The sequence below is a fragment of the Uranotaenia lowii genome, chromosome 3 (genome assembly GCF_029784155.1).
Source record: "Uranotaenia lowii strain MFRU-FL chromosome 3, ASM2978415v1, whole genome shotgun sequence".
In the NCBI taxonomy this organism is placed as follows: Eukaryota; Metazoa; Arthropoda; class Insecta; order Diptera; family Culicidae; genus Uranotaenia; species Uranotaenia lowii.
In genome coordinates, this window is record NC_073693.1 from 214,002,061 (window position 1) to 214,020,327 (window position 18,267).

Below are 18,267 nucleotides of genomic sequence, written 5' to 3' on the forward strand. Positions count from 1 at the left end.
GTTTGAGAATCAAGGGCCACTTTTTCAACATCAGCATCACAGCCCTCACCTCGGAAGTACCGGTGACGGCGAGTTCGAATTCTATGCGCAGTTGCAGTGTGAATACGACCGATATGCTGCCCAAAACATGATATCAAGATCGTCATCGGAGATTTTAACGCTCAGGTCGTCCATGAGGAGGAATTCAAACCGACAAGCTGGCCAACGAAAACGGCCTCAGACTAATAGATTTCGCCGCCTTTAAACGAATGGCCGTACGTAGTACCGTTTTCCAGTACCGTCTTCCACACAAGTACACCTGGAGATCACCGTACCAAACGATCCGAACCAACAGATCCAGTCAACTTATCTGCTTTGCCGATGACATTGATATAGTCGGCAGATCATCTGCAGCGGTGGAGGAGAACTACCGCAAACTGAAACGCGAAGCTGGAAAGATTGGGTTGATGATTTATACGTCCAAGACGAAGTACATGCTTTCCTGCGGATCCGAGACCGACCAAACCCGCTAGTTCAGTAATAACAAAGTCACGATCGACGGCGACGAGCTGGAGATAGTCGAAGACTTTGTCTATCTCGGCTCACTGATGACCGCAGACAATGACACCAGCCGTGAGATCGGCCGGCGAATTATCAGCGGAAGTCGCGCCTTCTATGGACTCCACAAGGAACTGCGGACGAGAAGACTTAGCCCTCGCACGAAGTGTAACCTGTATACGACGCTCATTAGACCGGTTGTTCTCTACGGGCACGAGATGTGGATATTGCTCGAGGAGGACCAGCGCACACTCGGAGTATTCGAGCGATGAGTGATAAGAACCATCTTTGGTGGCATGCAGGAAAACGGTGTGTGGAGGCGAAGGATAAACCACGAACTCGTGCTATCCAGAAGGTGCTGAAGGCTGGACGAATACGCTGGACAGGACATGTTGCAAGAATGCCGGACGTCTGTCTTGCAAAACAGGTGTTCGCTGCCAATCCGGTAAGAACGAGATGAGCAGGGGCGCAACGAGTGAGGTGGTTAGACCAAATGGAGTGTGTAATCTGGCTAATGTGGGATGCCCGAGAAGTTGGAGAACGGTTGCTATGAACCAAGTGAATTGGAGGAATATTGTTCATCAGGTTATGTCGTAAGACGGAATACCAAAAAAATATATAAATAAATCAGTCACAATCCGAGCACACCACGACAGTCAACTCTTTTTCGATATTTCAATTTCTTGGTAGAAGGCTCCCTAACTCCGAAAATTTTCCATGAATTTCATCAATCTTTCCGCACTGTCTTATTAGAAAATTTTCCAAATGATCAAAATATTTTATTTTGTTTTTGAATATAGCAAGAAAAAAAGAAGTTAAGATTCTAAAACCACCATCAATATCTTATTTCACAGGGTGACGTCCAGCGCATCACGCGCCACTTCCACTTTACCACGTGGCCCGATTTCGGGGTACCGAATCCCCCGCAAACGCTGGCCCGCTTCGTGCGGGCATTCCGAGAAAGGGTCGGCCCGGATCAGCGCCCCATCGTGGTCCATTGCAGTGCCGGCGTTGGCCGCTCGGGAACGTTCATCACCCTGGACCGGATCCTGCAACAGATACAGGTGTCCGACTACGTGGACATTTTCGGCATCGTCTGGGCAATGCGAAAAGGTAATGATTCCCTAAATCTTCCGGTCAGTTTCTCTTATTTTCGATTGCGATTTTTTCAGAACGTGTCTGGATGGTGCAAACTGAGCAGCAATATATCTGTATCCATCAGTGCTTGATGGCCGTCTTGGAGGGTAAGGAAGGTTCTGAACGCGAGATTCACGACAACCAAGGTTACGAAGGTAAGAGATGATGTTTATTTTGCTACAAATTGTAAACTTTATCTGGGTGGCTTTTTCCTGTAATTCCTACAAAAAAAAATCTGATTTATGAGGAGCTTCTAGCAACAACTGGTTCTTTTACAAAAAAAAAGCAAAAGATTAAACTCTTCATCAACGCTAGAAAGTAAATAAAATGTGATACTAATGCTTCCAATTGGTTTAGTGTGTTTTCTTACTAGCGGTTTTTGTTTTTACTAACATTTGTATCTACTTCTTTTTGATGATTTATATACGTAAGATTTAGCTAAGATTTTATAAAATGGTCAGCCTTTTAAGAGTTCTTGAGACATCTGATACTAAATTGGTGACTCGTAATGTATGTTTTAACTAAATTTAAATTCAAACTCAAGAAACAACTATAATTCAGGTCTAGGAGCAGAGCTTTATAATAAAAATTCTATTTCAGAAAGAGAATTCATAAGATGAAAATTAAACACCAGATTTCAGAAGCAGAATAAAAAAAAATCGAACGAGATACAAAATCAGCCTTTTAATTCTTAATCAGAAAATCAGAAAATCAGAAAATCAGAAAATCAGAAAACCAGAAAATCAGAAAATAAGAAAATCAGCAAATCAGAAAATCGGAAAATTGGAAAATCAGAAATTCAGAAAACAGAGAAAAAAGAAATCAGAAAATCAGAAAATCATAAAATCAGAAAATTAGAAAATCAGTAAATCAGAAAATTGGAAAATTATAAAAACAGAAAAATCAGGAAATCAAAAAATCAAAAAATCAGAAAACCATAAAATCAGAAAATCAAAAATCAGAAAATCAGATAATCCGAAAATCAGAAAATCAGAAAATTAGAAAATCAGAAAATCAGAAAATCAGAAAATGAGAAAATCAGAAAATCAATAAATTAAAAATCAAAAAATCAAATTATCAAAATATCAAAATATCAAAAAATCAAAAAATCAAAAATTCAGAAAATCAAAAAAACAGAAAATCACAAAATCAGCAAATAAGCGTATCAGAAAATCAGATTATTGGATAATCAGTAAATCAGAAAATCAGAAAATCAAAAAATCAGAAAATCAGAAAATCAGGAAATCAGAAAATCAGAAAGTCGAAAAATCAGAAAATCAGAAAATAAGAAAATCAGAAAAAGAAAATCAGAAAATAAGAAAATCAGAAAATCCAGAAATAAAAAAAATCAGAAAATCAGAAAATCAGAAGATCCAAAAATCAGAAAATCTAAAAACCAGAAGATCAAAATATCAACAAATCAGGAAATTAGAAAATCAAAAAATCGAAAATTAGAACATCAGAAATTCAGAAAAGCAGGAAATCAGAAAAAAAGCAATCTGAACTCAAACATCAGAAATCATAATTCGGCCAGAAAATAAAAAAAATTGAAATAAAAATCAGAAATCTGAAAAACAAAAAATATGAAATGAAAAATCAGAGATCTGAAAATCAGAAAATTAGAAATCAGAAATAAAAATTAGAAATTAGAAATCAGAAATCAGAAATCGGAAATCAGAAATCAGAAATCAGAAATCAGAAATCAGAAATCAGAAATCAGAAATCAGAAATCAGAAATCAGAAATCAGAAATCAAAAATCAGAAATCAGAAATTAGAAATCAGAAATCAGAAATCAGCAATCAGAAATCAGAAATCAGAAATCAGAAATCAGAAATTAGAAATTAGAAATCAGAAATCAGAGATTAGACTATCAAAAAATCATTAATCGGAAATTTGAAGTCAGAAGTAAAAAATCAGAAATCAGAAATTTGAAATCAGAAATCAGAAATCAGAAATCAGAAATCAAACATCAGAAATCAGAAATTAGAAATCTCAAATCAGTAGTCAGAAATCAGAAATGAGATCATCAAAAACTCAGATAATCAGAAATCATGCATCATAAATCATTAATCAGAAATCAGTAATCAGAAAATCAAAAAATTAGAAATCAGAAATCCAAAAATAAGAGATCCAAAAATAAAAAAAACCAGAAAATCAGATTCAAAAAATTAGAAAACCAAAACATTACAACATCAAAAAATAAAACAATAAAAAATATCAGATAATCGGGTATTGAGATAGTCATAAAATGAGTAAATCAGAAAATCAGATATCAAAAATCAGAAATAAGAAATCCGAATGCCGAAAATAAGAAAATCAGAATATAAGAAATCATCAATCAGAAAATCAAGAATCAGAAAACCCGGAAATCACAAAATTAAAAAATCAGAAAATCGGGTAATCATATAGTCAAAATAATATGAAAATAGAAATCAGAAATTTGAAATCCAAAATCAGAAATCAAGATTCAGAATGTGGGGTGACGATTACTGTTAAACATCTAGATACTTTTGGAATGCCGAAAATATTCTACAATTGTTCAGTGAAATTTGATGAAGAATTGTAGGAATATAATTTTCCAAATCAGAGGGTAAAAACTTTAGGTTAATCCCTCTTTGAATAAATGATACAAAAAAAGAAGCAGATGTCGGAAATCAGAAAACAAAAAAAAAAAGAAATCAAAAATGAAAATCAGATGTCTGAAATTTAAAAAAAATATTATCAGCTCATTATTCAGATTCGAATTGAAAAATAATCATTTTGAAGCCGAGCTCAAATTTCGGAACCAAAATAAAAATAAAACCAAGGAAATTATCAAGCAGAATTAGAAGAAATGTGTTATTTAAATCTGAACCCAAACTGAATTTCATTAATTTGTTGTTGGTCAAGAAAGAAGTCATTCACTCAATCAATTATTATCTTCTATTGGAAGCTTTGAATTTCGAAAGTGTGTTCTATTATTTGATCGAGATGATCCATTTTTTAGAATACGATTTTTCTAGTTTTATTTTTGCTTAATCTTTGCTTTTATGTTTAAGATTAAAAGTTTTTTCTACCTGTTTTTGAGTGTTTTGCGTTTTCTTCAGTTTGATACTACAGTTAATCGTTTTATTTTGTCTTTCAACAAAGTGTTCGACGAAAACACATTAAACCAAGTGGAAGATAGCCGTCATCTTTTGAGCAACTCTCAAACAAAACTTACAGTAGTGTAGATTAAAGCCCGAATAACGGTAGAAGCTCCGGTTGTGCACTATCCTCTCGAATAACCCCAGATTTAATCATTTAAAAACACTGTTCTCTTATCTTTTAACGCTGCCTTTCGGGTGCACACCTTCACTCTTCGGTTTTTGTTTAATTATTTTCAAACCACCAAACCTGTATATTCGGTGATGGATACACAATTATAAATACACCCCTCAATGGCTAACCCAATTGCGCTTACTATCCGACAAACGAAAAACCAAACACGTTCCCATGTGCTTACAACTGCTATCAGAACCTGGTGATCAAGACGCTTCAGAAGAACGACAGCTCATAGATGCTGAACACGAAGAGATCCTAGACAGTGATCAAGTAGTGCTGGTGAATGGTTATCCGGATCCGGACCAAGATGACCAGAATGTGCACCCGGACGAAGCGGGCGACGTGCAAAGCAATAGACTAAGCAGCAGTGGGACCGATGATGCCAAAAACGATTCCAATCGTTGCCAAGAAACAGAAGTGATAGCCGTTGAAGTACAAGCATACCATAGAAGTAATAGTAACGATGAGCTGCCAATACACGAAGACGTTGCCGAAAGTAGCAACAGCAACAGTAACGATAGCAGCACCCAAGAAGGCAATGGGCACTTAGTCGAATCGAAACCAGAAGGTATTAACAACAATAACAACAATGACCAACAGTCAATTGGCAGCAAACTGTGGAAGGAAGAAAGATGACAGTTAGAGAACGATAGCGATAACCGAAGCAGCGGACGGAGCAGCATCGTTATCGCTATCAACGACGACAGCCATGCAAACAGTGCTAACATAATACGCATGGACGGAGACGATGTCGAGGAGGACAAGAAGGACGACGAAACCGAAATCGACGTCGGCATCGATTCGGACGAGGACGACGAAGACGATTCGAACGAACAGCGAGAGTTGCTATTGCACAAAAAGAACGAAAAGAATCACCTCGGCAGCTCGGATGCTGTGGGCGGCGGGGTCGAGCGGATCCGATACAAGCACAGTTTCGTGGAGGACGAAGAAGACGAACAGGACGACGACATCATTGTTATCGTAGACGAAGATAATAATCTCTGTGGTGGTGGTGGTGTTAGCGATGAACTCTATTTGAAGCTAAGAGAAATGGGTTGGTAAATTTTACACTTCTTAAAACTTTTGCACTAACTTTCACTTAAGAGACATCAAATAAATGGTTTGCTAACATTTGACGGCAGATTGTAGCAAATTTAGCGATTAACACTCGTTGTTACAGTATACTAACCAAAACATTGAAAAGTAAAGAAATCGTAATGACGATACGCATTGTTGTCGAATACGGTAATACTGTTATCTTTTCTAGTTATTTCAAAGTTATTTGGCATAACGAGATAATTTATAACAACTGGCATACCTATCCCATTTTCAGATCCCTAAAAAAAATTAAACGTAAAATACTGTCATATTCAATCAAATATAAAGCACTACTGTAGTGGAAGTGCATGGTAAATAAGGTGATGGGGTGTCACCAAAAATGCGGATCAATAGTAGTTAGAACCTGGAAGAATCACTGTTCAAAACGGGACATGAAGACTAATACATTCAATACAAAAATAATGAATCGAAACCAAAAATGTAAAAAACAGCAGAATTTTTTAATCTATATGGTGCAATTCAATCGTGTGCCATCCTTCACTCCAAAATGAATTCTGTTGAAAGTTTCTCGAAGTTTTTGAACAAAAAGGTAAACAAAACTGATGTTTAGATAAAAATAAGAGCATTTTCACTGTTTTGGGGTCTGACAGACTCCCCGCTCCCAAAATATCACCAAAATCTTTCAAAAAAGTATGGAAACCGTGGCCAGTAAATCATCAAAACCAATATTGGTCATTTGATTTAACTAAGGATTATTTGTCTTTATCATTTTTATTAAATAAATCCCGAAGGGCTTTTTTACCTAATGAGTTAGGAAAAAAATTGGTAAAATTATATTTTTTTTGTTCGATTATAGTCAAAATTATCTTGAAATTTTCTGCTTTCCATCAAGCCGATTGAAATTCAAAGTGATTTTGAGAAAATGAAAACATCAGCATTTTAAGATTTGAAAGATGGGTGGATCACTGTCGTTTACTGTACAATAGACTGAGTCTATTTGGGGTTATTTTTCAATTTCCTAAACTCTGGGGTCCAAAATGCTTAAATTTGGTCCAAAATTCATCTATGATTCTTGACGGATTTTTAAGCAACGTTTAAATGGGTGAATTCTAAAATTAAGGTTTGTATGGGGATTTTTTTTTCCTGAAAAATCAATTTCTTTTTTCGTTTCTTCTGTGGAACCCAGCCTCCTAGTTTTTGTATCAACTTATAAATTTATTAAGGGGATTTTTGCTGAACTACTTTGTTGAACATCGTAACATCGCATTTTAGTAGGCAAAAAAGTACAGGGGTACGCCTTTTGGCTTTGAAAAACAATCAATTCAACTGACATCACTGCTGGTTGCTAGTGAGGTATCGCAGGCCATCTTTTCGAGCAATACTTTGCAGGGCACAAGCAGTGATGTCAGTCGAATAGATTGGTTTTCAATGCCAAAAAACAAACCCCTAATCAACAGCTAATTACTTTTTCGCTTAATAAAATATAAAATAACAGTCTTGGACAAAGTTGTTCAAAACTTAACTTAAAACATAAAATTTACTCATGCACACGTTACTTTAACATTCTGCAATAAATCATGAACAAAATGAAGCTTTTTAGACCCCAGGGTTTGAAAAATTCAAAAAAGAACCCAAATCGACTCAGTCTACTGCAGGCCCGAGCGAAGAATGGGGGGTTTCGAAATTCAAATTTAGCTAGAAATAATAACAAAACCAAAAATGCACAATAAATAAGGAAAATGATTCCTTAAACCATTTTCGTAGCTATGAACCAGCTCATACTTTCACACAAACACGAAATAATATCAAATGGTGTTCTTCAATCTAAGTTAGAAAATTTAAGCAGTATAGTAAAAATTTGAAATCTGTTTTTTCGAACCTCTAGAAAATATATTTCGATTAACACCAAAATTTTAAGTTTCGGACAAAAGAATCTGTTCACAGAAAAAATTGCATATGTTATGACACCAGATTTGAAAAGAAATTAAATCCGAATTCTAAAAAAAATCAAATGAGTTCAAAATTCAACCATGATTAAAAATTTTTGATCAAAATGATAGTAATTGTTGATTTTTAGTCAACTTTATTTACAGTTCTTTTTTCATTTTCAATTGAAGAATGGATAAGAAAATTTCGCGGTAATGTCTTTTTTTGTATTAAAATTCTTCCTGTTAACGAAATAATAGAGAAAAATTTATTTTTTTAATTTCTCAATTTACTTTGGATATTCCAATCCATCATTGAAAGCTTAAACTGGCAAAATATATGTTGAGAAATTGTATTCTTTGAATGAGTAGTAAGAAACTGACAAAAAATTTAAAATGTGAAATTATATTTTTTTTGTAAATATTGAAAGCACAAAGCAAATACTAAGTTAGTTTACATTATGCATTGAAATTTAGCTATAAAGTTGCTACTAGAGGAAGTGGATTTTTTTTCAGAGCTGGTTTAATAATTCAAAGATTCAAATTGTCTATTAGAACGTTTGATCGTGGAAAGGACAAAAGTTACAATCTGTGATTTTCTTATTAAAAATTTAGATTAGGTCTTCCAACGACTGGCTTTTACTACTATAACTACTATAACTTTTTTCTCAGAAGTCAAATTGCGGTTTCGGGAAAGTTGATCATCAATTTTAAACTTTTTTTTTACTTTACAGTTTTGTCTGAAAAGTGCAGGAATTTCTTAAATGGTTTTTATGTATTTTCAAAACATTTGTTTGGAAACAAAAGATGATAAAAAAAAACTCGTATATTTGGATTCAGGGCACCCAAATATGCTCTTTAATTCTTTGTGCCATTTGAGTCATTTTTTTGGGTCAATATCTAAACAAAAGGTAATAGTTTTTTAATTTATTTTTAAATAATGTGATTTTTATTTTTTGTTCATGTAGCGCCGATGTGGTCTAGTGGATAGGCTGGCGCGAGTCTGGTATTCGTATGCCAGGCGTACTGGGATCGATTCCCGGTATCGGCAAGAAAAACTTTTGGGTTCGAATCCCATAAGTTGCCGACAGGTAAGATGTGTTTCATTCTATATAATAGGAATGTTCCATCAGTTGCCAGCTGGTCAGGTATATACACGGATGACGGAATACCTGTAAGTAAACTAGCCCACCTGATTGATTCGTTCTTCCAAAATATACCTTCATCAACACAATACATTCACTCCATAACAGTTCATACGAAGCCATGGGGTCCGGGTATGAGGCACACTGCATTGGAGATTTGTCGAACATAATAATCTAAAGAACGCATGTGAGCACATACTTTAGCAGAAACTGCGGTGAATCCGTGCACCCATGGTGGATTACCAACACATTACCAACACATGTAATTTTTATTTTTTGTTGAATATCTTCTAATTAAAAGTCGAAATAACCCTGAGCTCATATATGTACTCATTTATAGCTTTGAAAAGTTAACGGATGCCGCCAAATTTTGATTTCTACTCGTTGAGCCTTTTACTCGATACCCATATTGTAGAGATATTCATGCCACTTCTGGTGATTCGAGGTCTCAACAACTTGAAACTCAAAGACCAAACGTGCGTTTTCTTAAGATAAGGACCGGCGCGAGAAAAAAAAAATGGGATCTTCAAATCTTGCACCAAACAATCAAAAAACGCCCAAGCAGCTAACCATTGCAAATGTGAGAATTCGGCTCAATATTTAAAGGGTAAAGCCAAAATATCAGTTCGAATGAACTCCGAGAACAAATAGCAGCTCTGGCATGGAGCGCTCACAGAATTTAAGAAACAAAATATCATATTTATTTGGAAAGTTACGTCACGTGATACGCAGAAAAAGGTTTACTTTTTGTGATGTTCTCGTGGTCTTCTTAAGGTATTGCTTTCTTATTTTGAATTTCGGATTGGAGGCCAGAAAAAAAGTGATGGATGGGCTTCCAGATCACATTGGCGACTTCTCGAAATGATTGTGTGAATTGTGTTATTGAATACTAGCTTAACCCTGTGTGCGTTGCAACACATTCATAAAATGCAACACATGTTAAAAAGCCTTCTATTATGAACACCTGGAGAGCCATACTCTCTTCGTTTTTTCATAAAGGTGATCGGATCAAAAAGTGGTCACAATAAATTGCGTGCAAATCGATTATTTGTTTATTTAAAAAATCAAGGTATCTTTCGTTTTGAAGTTCAATATGTATAAAAGACGGAAAAAATACTCAGTTGAGATTCCGTTCTACCTAGTCCAAATTGACGAGACTTCCATTTGACGCTTAACATCGGATTTTGTACAGTCATCTTATCCACTTTCTTCGGCGCAGAATGCCAGGTTTATTTTGAACTGCACAGAAAAAAATCTGAATCCTTAACAACACTGAAATTGAAAACCTTTAATATTACATGACGCAGAACGCGATTTATTGATGTAAATTAACAGACTAAAAATATTTGAATCCTAAAAAGCACGGAATTTCAATGACACGAATATTATTTGACACAGAACGCGATTATTTGATGTAAATTTACATCACATATGATGTAAAAAAAGAAGCACATATGAAGGAATTTTCAACTCGCACTGAAAACTCCATCATATGTGATGCATCTTTTTCGTTACATCATGTATGATGTAATTTTACAATTTTTTTGGTCATACAAAATTCTCAACAGCACTGAATTAGAAATTTCTGAAAATTACACGACACGGACTTCAATACCGACAGGGAGTTAAATTAATATTACATTACACTGAACGCGATAACGTCATGTAAAAATAGAAACTGTCAAAAACAGGAAAGTAAACAAAGTAATTTGTTGAAGCAGTTAGCTTCTAAGTCCGTCGATATCGTTGGTTCCGGATAACTCCGAAAAGCAGCAGCAACGGAAGCTGTTCTGGAAGCAGCCCCACGCTGCTCTGCTAACTCTACTTCGGAAGATGGTGAAAATGAATTTTAAAACCAAAGACCAAAAATTTTAAAAATTTGATAAATAAATGAAATTTATTATTAAAAGATTATTTTTGTTATGAAAGATGAAAAAAAAACTCCATTGAATCGGATCAATAAAAAGTAAACAAAACAAATTCCAATAGGATATTTTTCACAAATTCAGTGACTTTAAATTTACATCTCTTTCATATTACACGTTGCATAATTTTACAGACGTGTAATATTCAACTCGCACTGAAAATTCCGTCATATATGATGTTTCTTTTTATTTACATCATATGTGATGTAATTTTCCAGATTTTTTTGGTAGTGTGTGCTTCTCGCTGATTTCAGTTTTTTGGGCATTCTTAAGGTATTGCTTAACTATTGTCCAATATTTTTCGATTGGGAGAAATTCTAGTGTTTTTAGCCTTGGGCACAACCTGAATGTTGTTAGCGGCATACCACTCCATGGCCTGTTTTCATAATGGCAGGATGCCAAATCCAGCCAAAACAGCACAGACAAGTCATATTTCTTTAAGAAAGGCAGCAAACGCTTTTGAAGACACTCTTTTACGTAAATTCTCTAGTTGACGTTCCCGGCTGCAACGAAAATGTCGCTGTACAAGCTTCAGGTACAGATAGCTTCCCAAATAAGATATTTCATGGCAAACTTTGAAAATATGCTTGATACTGTCTGCCACCTTTCTCCTTCCGGTTGCAAGCATAGCATAGCAAAGCATAGCATAGGGTGACTACACACATCTTGCATTGGCTGATACACGAGGTACAACTAATGATCAATCCCGACACGAGATGCCAAAACAAGTGTCTGGGTTCAATACTCGTTTCAAGTGCTGATATTGAGTATTAGTGTGGTACCACAATGCACACCGTGGCAAGTCAATGTTATCATAGAAGGGATGGTCTGAAACAGCAAAATTAACTTTTCAGGTGCAGAGAACTCATACGACCCTACATACAGTGGATGCTGTTTTCAGACAGGAGACTTGGCATATAGGATGATGAAAAATAATGTTATGATTTATAAATAAATACAAAAATAAACAAATAAATACAAAAACAAAGGAACGAGCTCACCAATTTTGTGATGTATCCAGCTGAGTTCATGGGGGCCTTTTCAAGATATGGAACCAACTGACCACCTTTCGAAAAACTAAGGCTAATCCACGCACATTAAATAACATTTTGTTTCTACAAATTTTCTCATTTAAAAAAAATCGGTTCAATTTTCCATAATCGAAAGAAAATCGACATGAGCAAAATAAAACACGACCGCACTCCACCAAGGCTTGCTTAGATCTCCCACCTTTCCCCTTCCGGTTGCTGTGAAATAATCTTGTCCCGGAAGCTGTCTGAAGTCTGCCTTGGCGTGGGTTTCATCGTCCAATACCACGCAATCGAACTTGGTCAACAATGTCGTATACAGTATCCAATATCTTGTTTTTGCCGTAAGGTTTTGCTTTTCATTGCAATTAACAGTCACTACCTTCTTATAAGTCGATAGTCCGTATCGTTTTTATGCTTCATGCACGGATTTAGACGATATTCGCAACTTATTGGCGACATCTCGAACGGAAGATTGGAGTGTCTCTTGAAGGTGCTAGCTACTCTTCTGTTCGTCACTGCGGCTCCCGGAATTCGAACACTTCAAACAATTTTATCACTATGGTGATGGTTAATTTCGCCACATTCAACGATTTGCTATTTCTCGACGCGTGTACAAAATTCTGATTCGTGGCTCCTCTTGCTTGGACGCCATTTTGAAAACTAAAGTCCTAACGTCGAATGCCATATAGAGCATCATTCTTCACACACCCACCTACAAAATGAGGGGTTTATATGAATGATTTGAAAAAATACGGCAAATTAAAGTCGACCACTTTTTGATCCGAACACCTTTTACTCAAGTAGGATTTTCTTTACACAATCTTAACTCTCGCCTCAATTTTCAAAGCTTTATTTTGTCATCAAACATTACAAGGTTTTTCAAAAAGTTCCTCTTCATTTTTATAATGGTTAAATGCAATGACCACTTTTTATCTTCTGTATGTGTCAGATTTGGTTTGGTATATCCGTGTTTCATGATGATTCTGAATTTGGCATATAAAAAGGGATGAAAAACGCAAAGAAATGGAGAAAATTGTAATTCGAATTTCACATCAATCATTCAAATTTTTCCATCTCTTCAATGTTTATAATAACCCTGATTTAAAACATTCAAATGAGTACATAATTCATTTACGTGAATAAAACTGGAATTTCTATTTAAAAAAAATGGTTCGATGATTTTTTTTTCTAAAGCAATTTCCGTTTGTGTGTTTGTTTTCCCACAATTAACACAGCTTTTAAAAGACTTAGAGAGCTGAAATTTGGCATGAGTGCTCATTGTGATCAGGAATGCTGAAAAATGTTATTTTATTTTCGGTTAACCCCCTTTGAAGGGGGTTATCCATACAAAGCAAACACTAATTATGCGATATGGGCGTTATTATACATTGGAATGAGATGAAAATTTGCAAGTATAAGTTTGGCGAGCTGATCAATTGATTTCCAGTATACTATTTTGAGTCAAGGGTCGGCAAAAGGGGTCGTCCATGTTTTTAGTTCAATATTTGAGCAATATTGACAGGGGTTCTCAAAACCGGGCAATCGGTTTCAGGTTGCAAATTTTGTGTAACAAGGGGAAAAATGTGTTCATATTAACAATTTAATGTTTTCGCAATAATCCAAATTTTCATATATTTTCAATATCTGCAACAAATTTTTACGTTGTTTTTTTTACACGCAGCGAAAAGATTTTTTATTTCAAAGTAAAGTGCCGCAAAAACAAAGGATTTTTTCCTTTGATTATGGGATAAATAAAAATTCCTTTGGTTCAAATGCATTTTTCTTTGTTTCAAAGAATTTTTCTTTTGAAAAATCTTTGAATCTAAATCCTAATCTTTTGAAACAAAAAACAGTTTCATTTGATACAAAGTTGTTTTCGTTTGCTACAAGTAACAAAGATTTAGATTTAAAAGCATTTATTCATTTAACCCTTTCCCATTTATTCCAATTGGAAGACATATTTTCTGTTGTTCCGAAGTTCCTATTAGGAATTTTAAATAATAAATAGAAAAATATAACATATTTAATTCCTTTTTTTATTCACGAGCTTAAGAAAAACACTGGTTCACTATAAAATTAAATGATCCGATCCTAAATTTCGGTGACAAATTTGACCAGTCTGGCGTAAAGGCATATCTTCGCTGACTTCCAGAAGCAAGTTCCGTTGCTGGCTATCCTCGCCATCCGACTGGTAGTTGCCGCTGAAGATCGAGCCGAAGATAAACAAACCGCTGAATTTGAGGCCGAATCCGCAGTGGTCCTGTAACAATGCAAGTGCTTATAGAAATTCTTAAATATTCATTTTTTTTATAACCGGATACACTTACCATTCTTCATCCTGAATAATCCTTTAGCAAACTCTGATTAACTGGTTTAAATTTTTAACACGACCGGCCAACTCTATTCTATTTTTCTGTTTTATTCTTCTTGCTCAATCCAAAATAACTCTTAAGTTTGAAGTTTTTATTTAAAGAAATTATTCCTTTCCTTCGAAAGCAGTTTTCTTTGGTTAAAAGAAAATTTACTTTGTTTTAAAAGAAATATGCAATTGAACAAATGTCTTTTGAATCAAAGAATTTCTTTAAAATCAAAGTCTAATATTATTCGATTCAAAAAAATTATTCTTTCTTTCAAAAATTATTCACTTGAATCAAAACTATAATTCATTGATTCAAAGAAAACAGGAGTTTGATTCCAAAAAATGAATTTTTTGAATCAAAGTCAGTTTTGTTTTGTTTCAAAATCCAAGTTTTCTCTGCGTGTATATTTTATTATTAAAATTAATGGAATCAATTAAATTAGTTAACCAAAATATTTCCTTAATTCACCAAGAGCATGTACAGTCACAAATTACCTGAATTTTAATTATGTTTAACCCATAATTCGTATGGTGGCCACCTATTCTGTAGACGGAAAGGCCTTCTAACTTCGTAGGAACAATTTCCGGTCCCAAAAACTTCTCCCGGCAAATTTTCAGATCATTTTTTAGTAGTTTCGAAGTCTATGCGTGACATAACAAGCCTTTTATATTATCAGATTTAAAAAAATATATTTGAACAAATTTGCACAAGGAAAAAAAGTTCATGCAAGTTTTGTAACATTGAATTTTTTTTAAAGTATGAATACACATAGCGTATCGTCATCTAATAAAGAACATGTCGTGTCTTCAAAATACTCTCATGTATATTACCATAAAATTTCATATTTCCCGTTTCATTCACCACAGATGACGAAGGAATCGCCGAGTCTGGAATGTAACCACCAAATCACGCAGCAGCAGCAGCAGCACAATGGCAGCCACCGAAACCCTTTAGCTGAATGAAAAGTAGACAGCAACAAGAAAAAAAAATGAAACAAATTCAACGCCAGATCTGATGGGCACGACCATGCCATTTTAGTCCCTAAACAAAACCCGATTTGTAAGACATAACAAACTCTATACATATATCAAACACTCTCGTCATTAGGAAAAAAAATGCGGTCATAGACGTAAACTAAAAAAAAATCGAAATCAAAACGCAGCAAAACTCCTTTGGAACAGGACAAAACTTAAATTTAATCTTTCACTTGAATTGTAAATATCAGTAAGACAACATCAACTACAACAAAAAGTCAAGACTTCTTAGAAAGAAAAAAAAAACGTTATCGATGTACTACATTACGTGTATTCTATACTTTTCCAAAACGTCAGCAGAACAAAATATTTGAGAAACAAAAGAAAACATAAAAAGTTAATATACCATGCGCTATTATTCAAAGTCAAGAATATTTTTACGTTCTTGATGTCACCGAAAAATCAAACCTTACAGTAGGAAGTACATGAAAAAAAGACAAGTGAAGGAAAAACAAACGCAGAAAATGTCAACATTTTTTTTTATTGTATTTATGCCTGTGCAATGGACATGCAAATCCAACCTTTTAAAGAAAATCTTTTTTGTTGTACATAATGTAAGATGTAGCGTTGCAGGTTTTAGTTACACGATATTTTAAATCTTACAATAAAAAGGAAATCATATCAATGGAAAGGCGTTTCGAGTTGTTATTGATGATGATGACAGTGTCCCACAATGAATTCTTCGGGTGTAAAGGGTGATACGGTCAAAAATTGTGTCAATATCAACTTGACGTATTCCTTTCAATTTTGCATTTAAAAAACCTGAACACCCCTCATTTTGAAAGTGTGTGTGTGTAGAATGTTGCTCCTATTTTGATTTTGGAATTCACTCTTCAGTTGTCAAAATACCGTCCAAGGAAGAAGAGCAGCGTATCAAAATTGTGCTCGCGCATCGCGAAAATCCGGGCTACTCGCACGCAAAGCTGGCAAATTCGCTAAAAGTTGCCAAATCAACCGTTACAAATGTAATTAAAGTGTTTAGGGAACGTTTGTCGACAGCCAGGAAGTCTGAATCGGGGGGAAATCGAAAACCGGAAACCGCTGAGACGACAAAGAGAGTTGCCGGTAGTTTCAAGAGAAACCTTAACCTCTCTCTCCGAGATGCCGCAAATAAGCTGGGTGTATCGTCTACAACCGTGCATCGAGCCAAAAAACGAGCCGGACTATCGACTAACAAGAAGGTAGTGACTCCAAATCGCGATGATAAACAAAATACGACGACCAAAGCGCGATCCCGGAGGCTGAACACGACGATGCTGACGAAGTTTGACTGCGTAGTAATGGACGAAGAAACCTACGCCAAAGCCGACTACAAGCAGCATCCGGGACAAGAGTTTTATACGGCAAAAGGAAGGGGAAAGGTAGCAGATATTTTCAAGCACATGAAACTGTCAAAGTTCGCGAAGAAATATCCGGTTTGGCAAGCCATCTGTATCTGTGCTGTGGCTTGAAAAGCAGCATTTTCATAGCTTCCGGGACTGCTGCCTTTCCTTAAGAAACACGGTTGTTCCGTACTATTTTGCCCGGATTTGGCATCTTGCCATTACGGTAAAAAGGCCATGGAGTGGTACGCTGCCAAAAACGTGCAGGTGGTTCCTAAGGACAAGAACCCTCCCAACACGCCAGAGCTCAACCCAATTGAAAAAATACTGGGCTATTGTTAAGCGGAACCTTAAGAAGACCAAAAAAAACTGCTAAGGACGAGCAGCAGTTCAAGGCAAACTGGCTTTCTGCGGCGAAGAAGGTGGACAAGGTGGCTGTACAAAATCTTATGAGAGGGATTAAGCGTAAGGCCCGGCAATTCGGATTTGGAAAAGCGGAAACCTAACTGAATATTTTTCCAAAATTTTATACTAATTAAACTTGAAAAAGAAATTTAATTTGATTATTTAAATAAACGATTTCACCGATTAATATGCGTTTTCTCTTGACCAAATTTTGACCGTTTCATCCTTTAGTTTAAATATGGTTATTTTTCGACCATAATAGATAACCCCAGAGAAGTCTGAAATTGGTTATTTTCAAACCGTAATTCACAGAGCAGTTTGGGACAACTTGTATATGACGAAATTGAAAAAAATACAGGGTTTTTTTTAAATTGTCAAATCATGTTCTTCAAACCTACATGTTTATGAGCGCTCATTTTAATATGTCAGATAAGAAAAAGATCCTTGTTAAGCAGTGGAGCTATCGCCGATATCCTCATTTTTCCTTTTCCTGTGAATGAATCTAACCGTGTTCAGGGGCTTCTTTTTACCGGAACTTCACACCGACAGAGACCAACCGGTTCCACAGGAAAGGAAGTTTTGTCGGGGTCAATTGCAAACGAGCTTCGATTCTTCACAGCACGAGGCACTTGAAAATTTTCCAAGAATCTGGGATTCTTTGCGTATGAAAGATTTCATTGTAGATTTGCAGCAAACAAACTTAGGCACAATAAGGGAGATTTCTGATGGCGGAGTAGCTTCATATCAACGCCTGGAGATGTGTCCTTCCCATCTCTGATGTTGAGTTGTAGGTCATGTATTGTAAAAATGTTGGCACTTCTTTCACACAAGCATCTTTCGACACAAGGAGGGATTACTGATGGCGGCGCCAGCAGTTCTAAAATTCTATTAATTGATCTTTACTTCGTATCGATTTTTGCTCACCTATTTGTCTACCTTTATAAAGCTTAGCCTATCTTCACAGATGTTGCACGGACGTTTGTGAGTCAATATCTTCGCAGCGTTTTCTCAAGACCCCCCCCCCCCCCCTCCCATTCTGCCATCGACGGTAGAACCGACGTAAGTTTCATTCCATTTCTGAAA

The 18,267-nt window shown here is 35.5% G+C and overlaps 1 protein-coding gene across 8 annotated transcripts in view; it reads left to right on the top strand.

The window, feature by feature from the left end:
- LOC129758132 (tyrosine-protein phosphatase 10D) overlaps nt 1-16,082 on the top strand; it is a 174,086-nt gene extending 158,004 nt beyond the window's left edge. For 3 of the 8 annotated variants that reach the window (XM_055755584.1, XM_055755585.1, XM_055755586.1), the window contains 3 exons: nt 1,392-1,650; nt 1,710-1,829; nt 5,172-5,751. In XM_055755584.1, coding sequence (XP_055611559.1) covers nt 1,392-1,650; nt 1,710-1,829; nt 5,172-5,614 — 822 coding nt within the window. In that variant the 3' untranslated portion in view covers nt 5,615-5,751. Of the gene's footprint in view, nt 1-1,391; nt 1,651-1,709; nt 1,841-4,804; nt 5,152-5,171; nt 5,752-15,289 lie in introns of those variants that run through there. The other 5 variants (XM_055755589.1, XM_055755590.1, XM_055755591.1 and 2 more) reach the window with 3 other exon arrangements.
- The last annotated feature ends 2,185 nt before the right edge of the window (nt 16,083-18,267 follow it).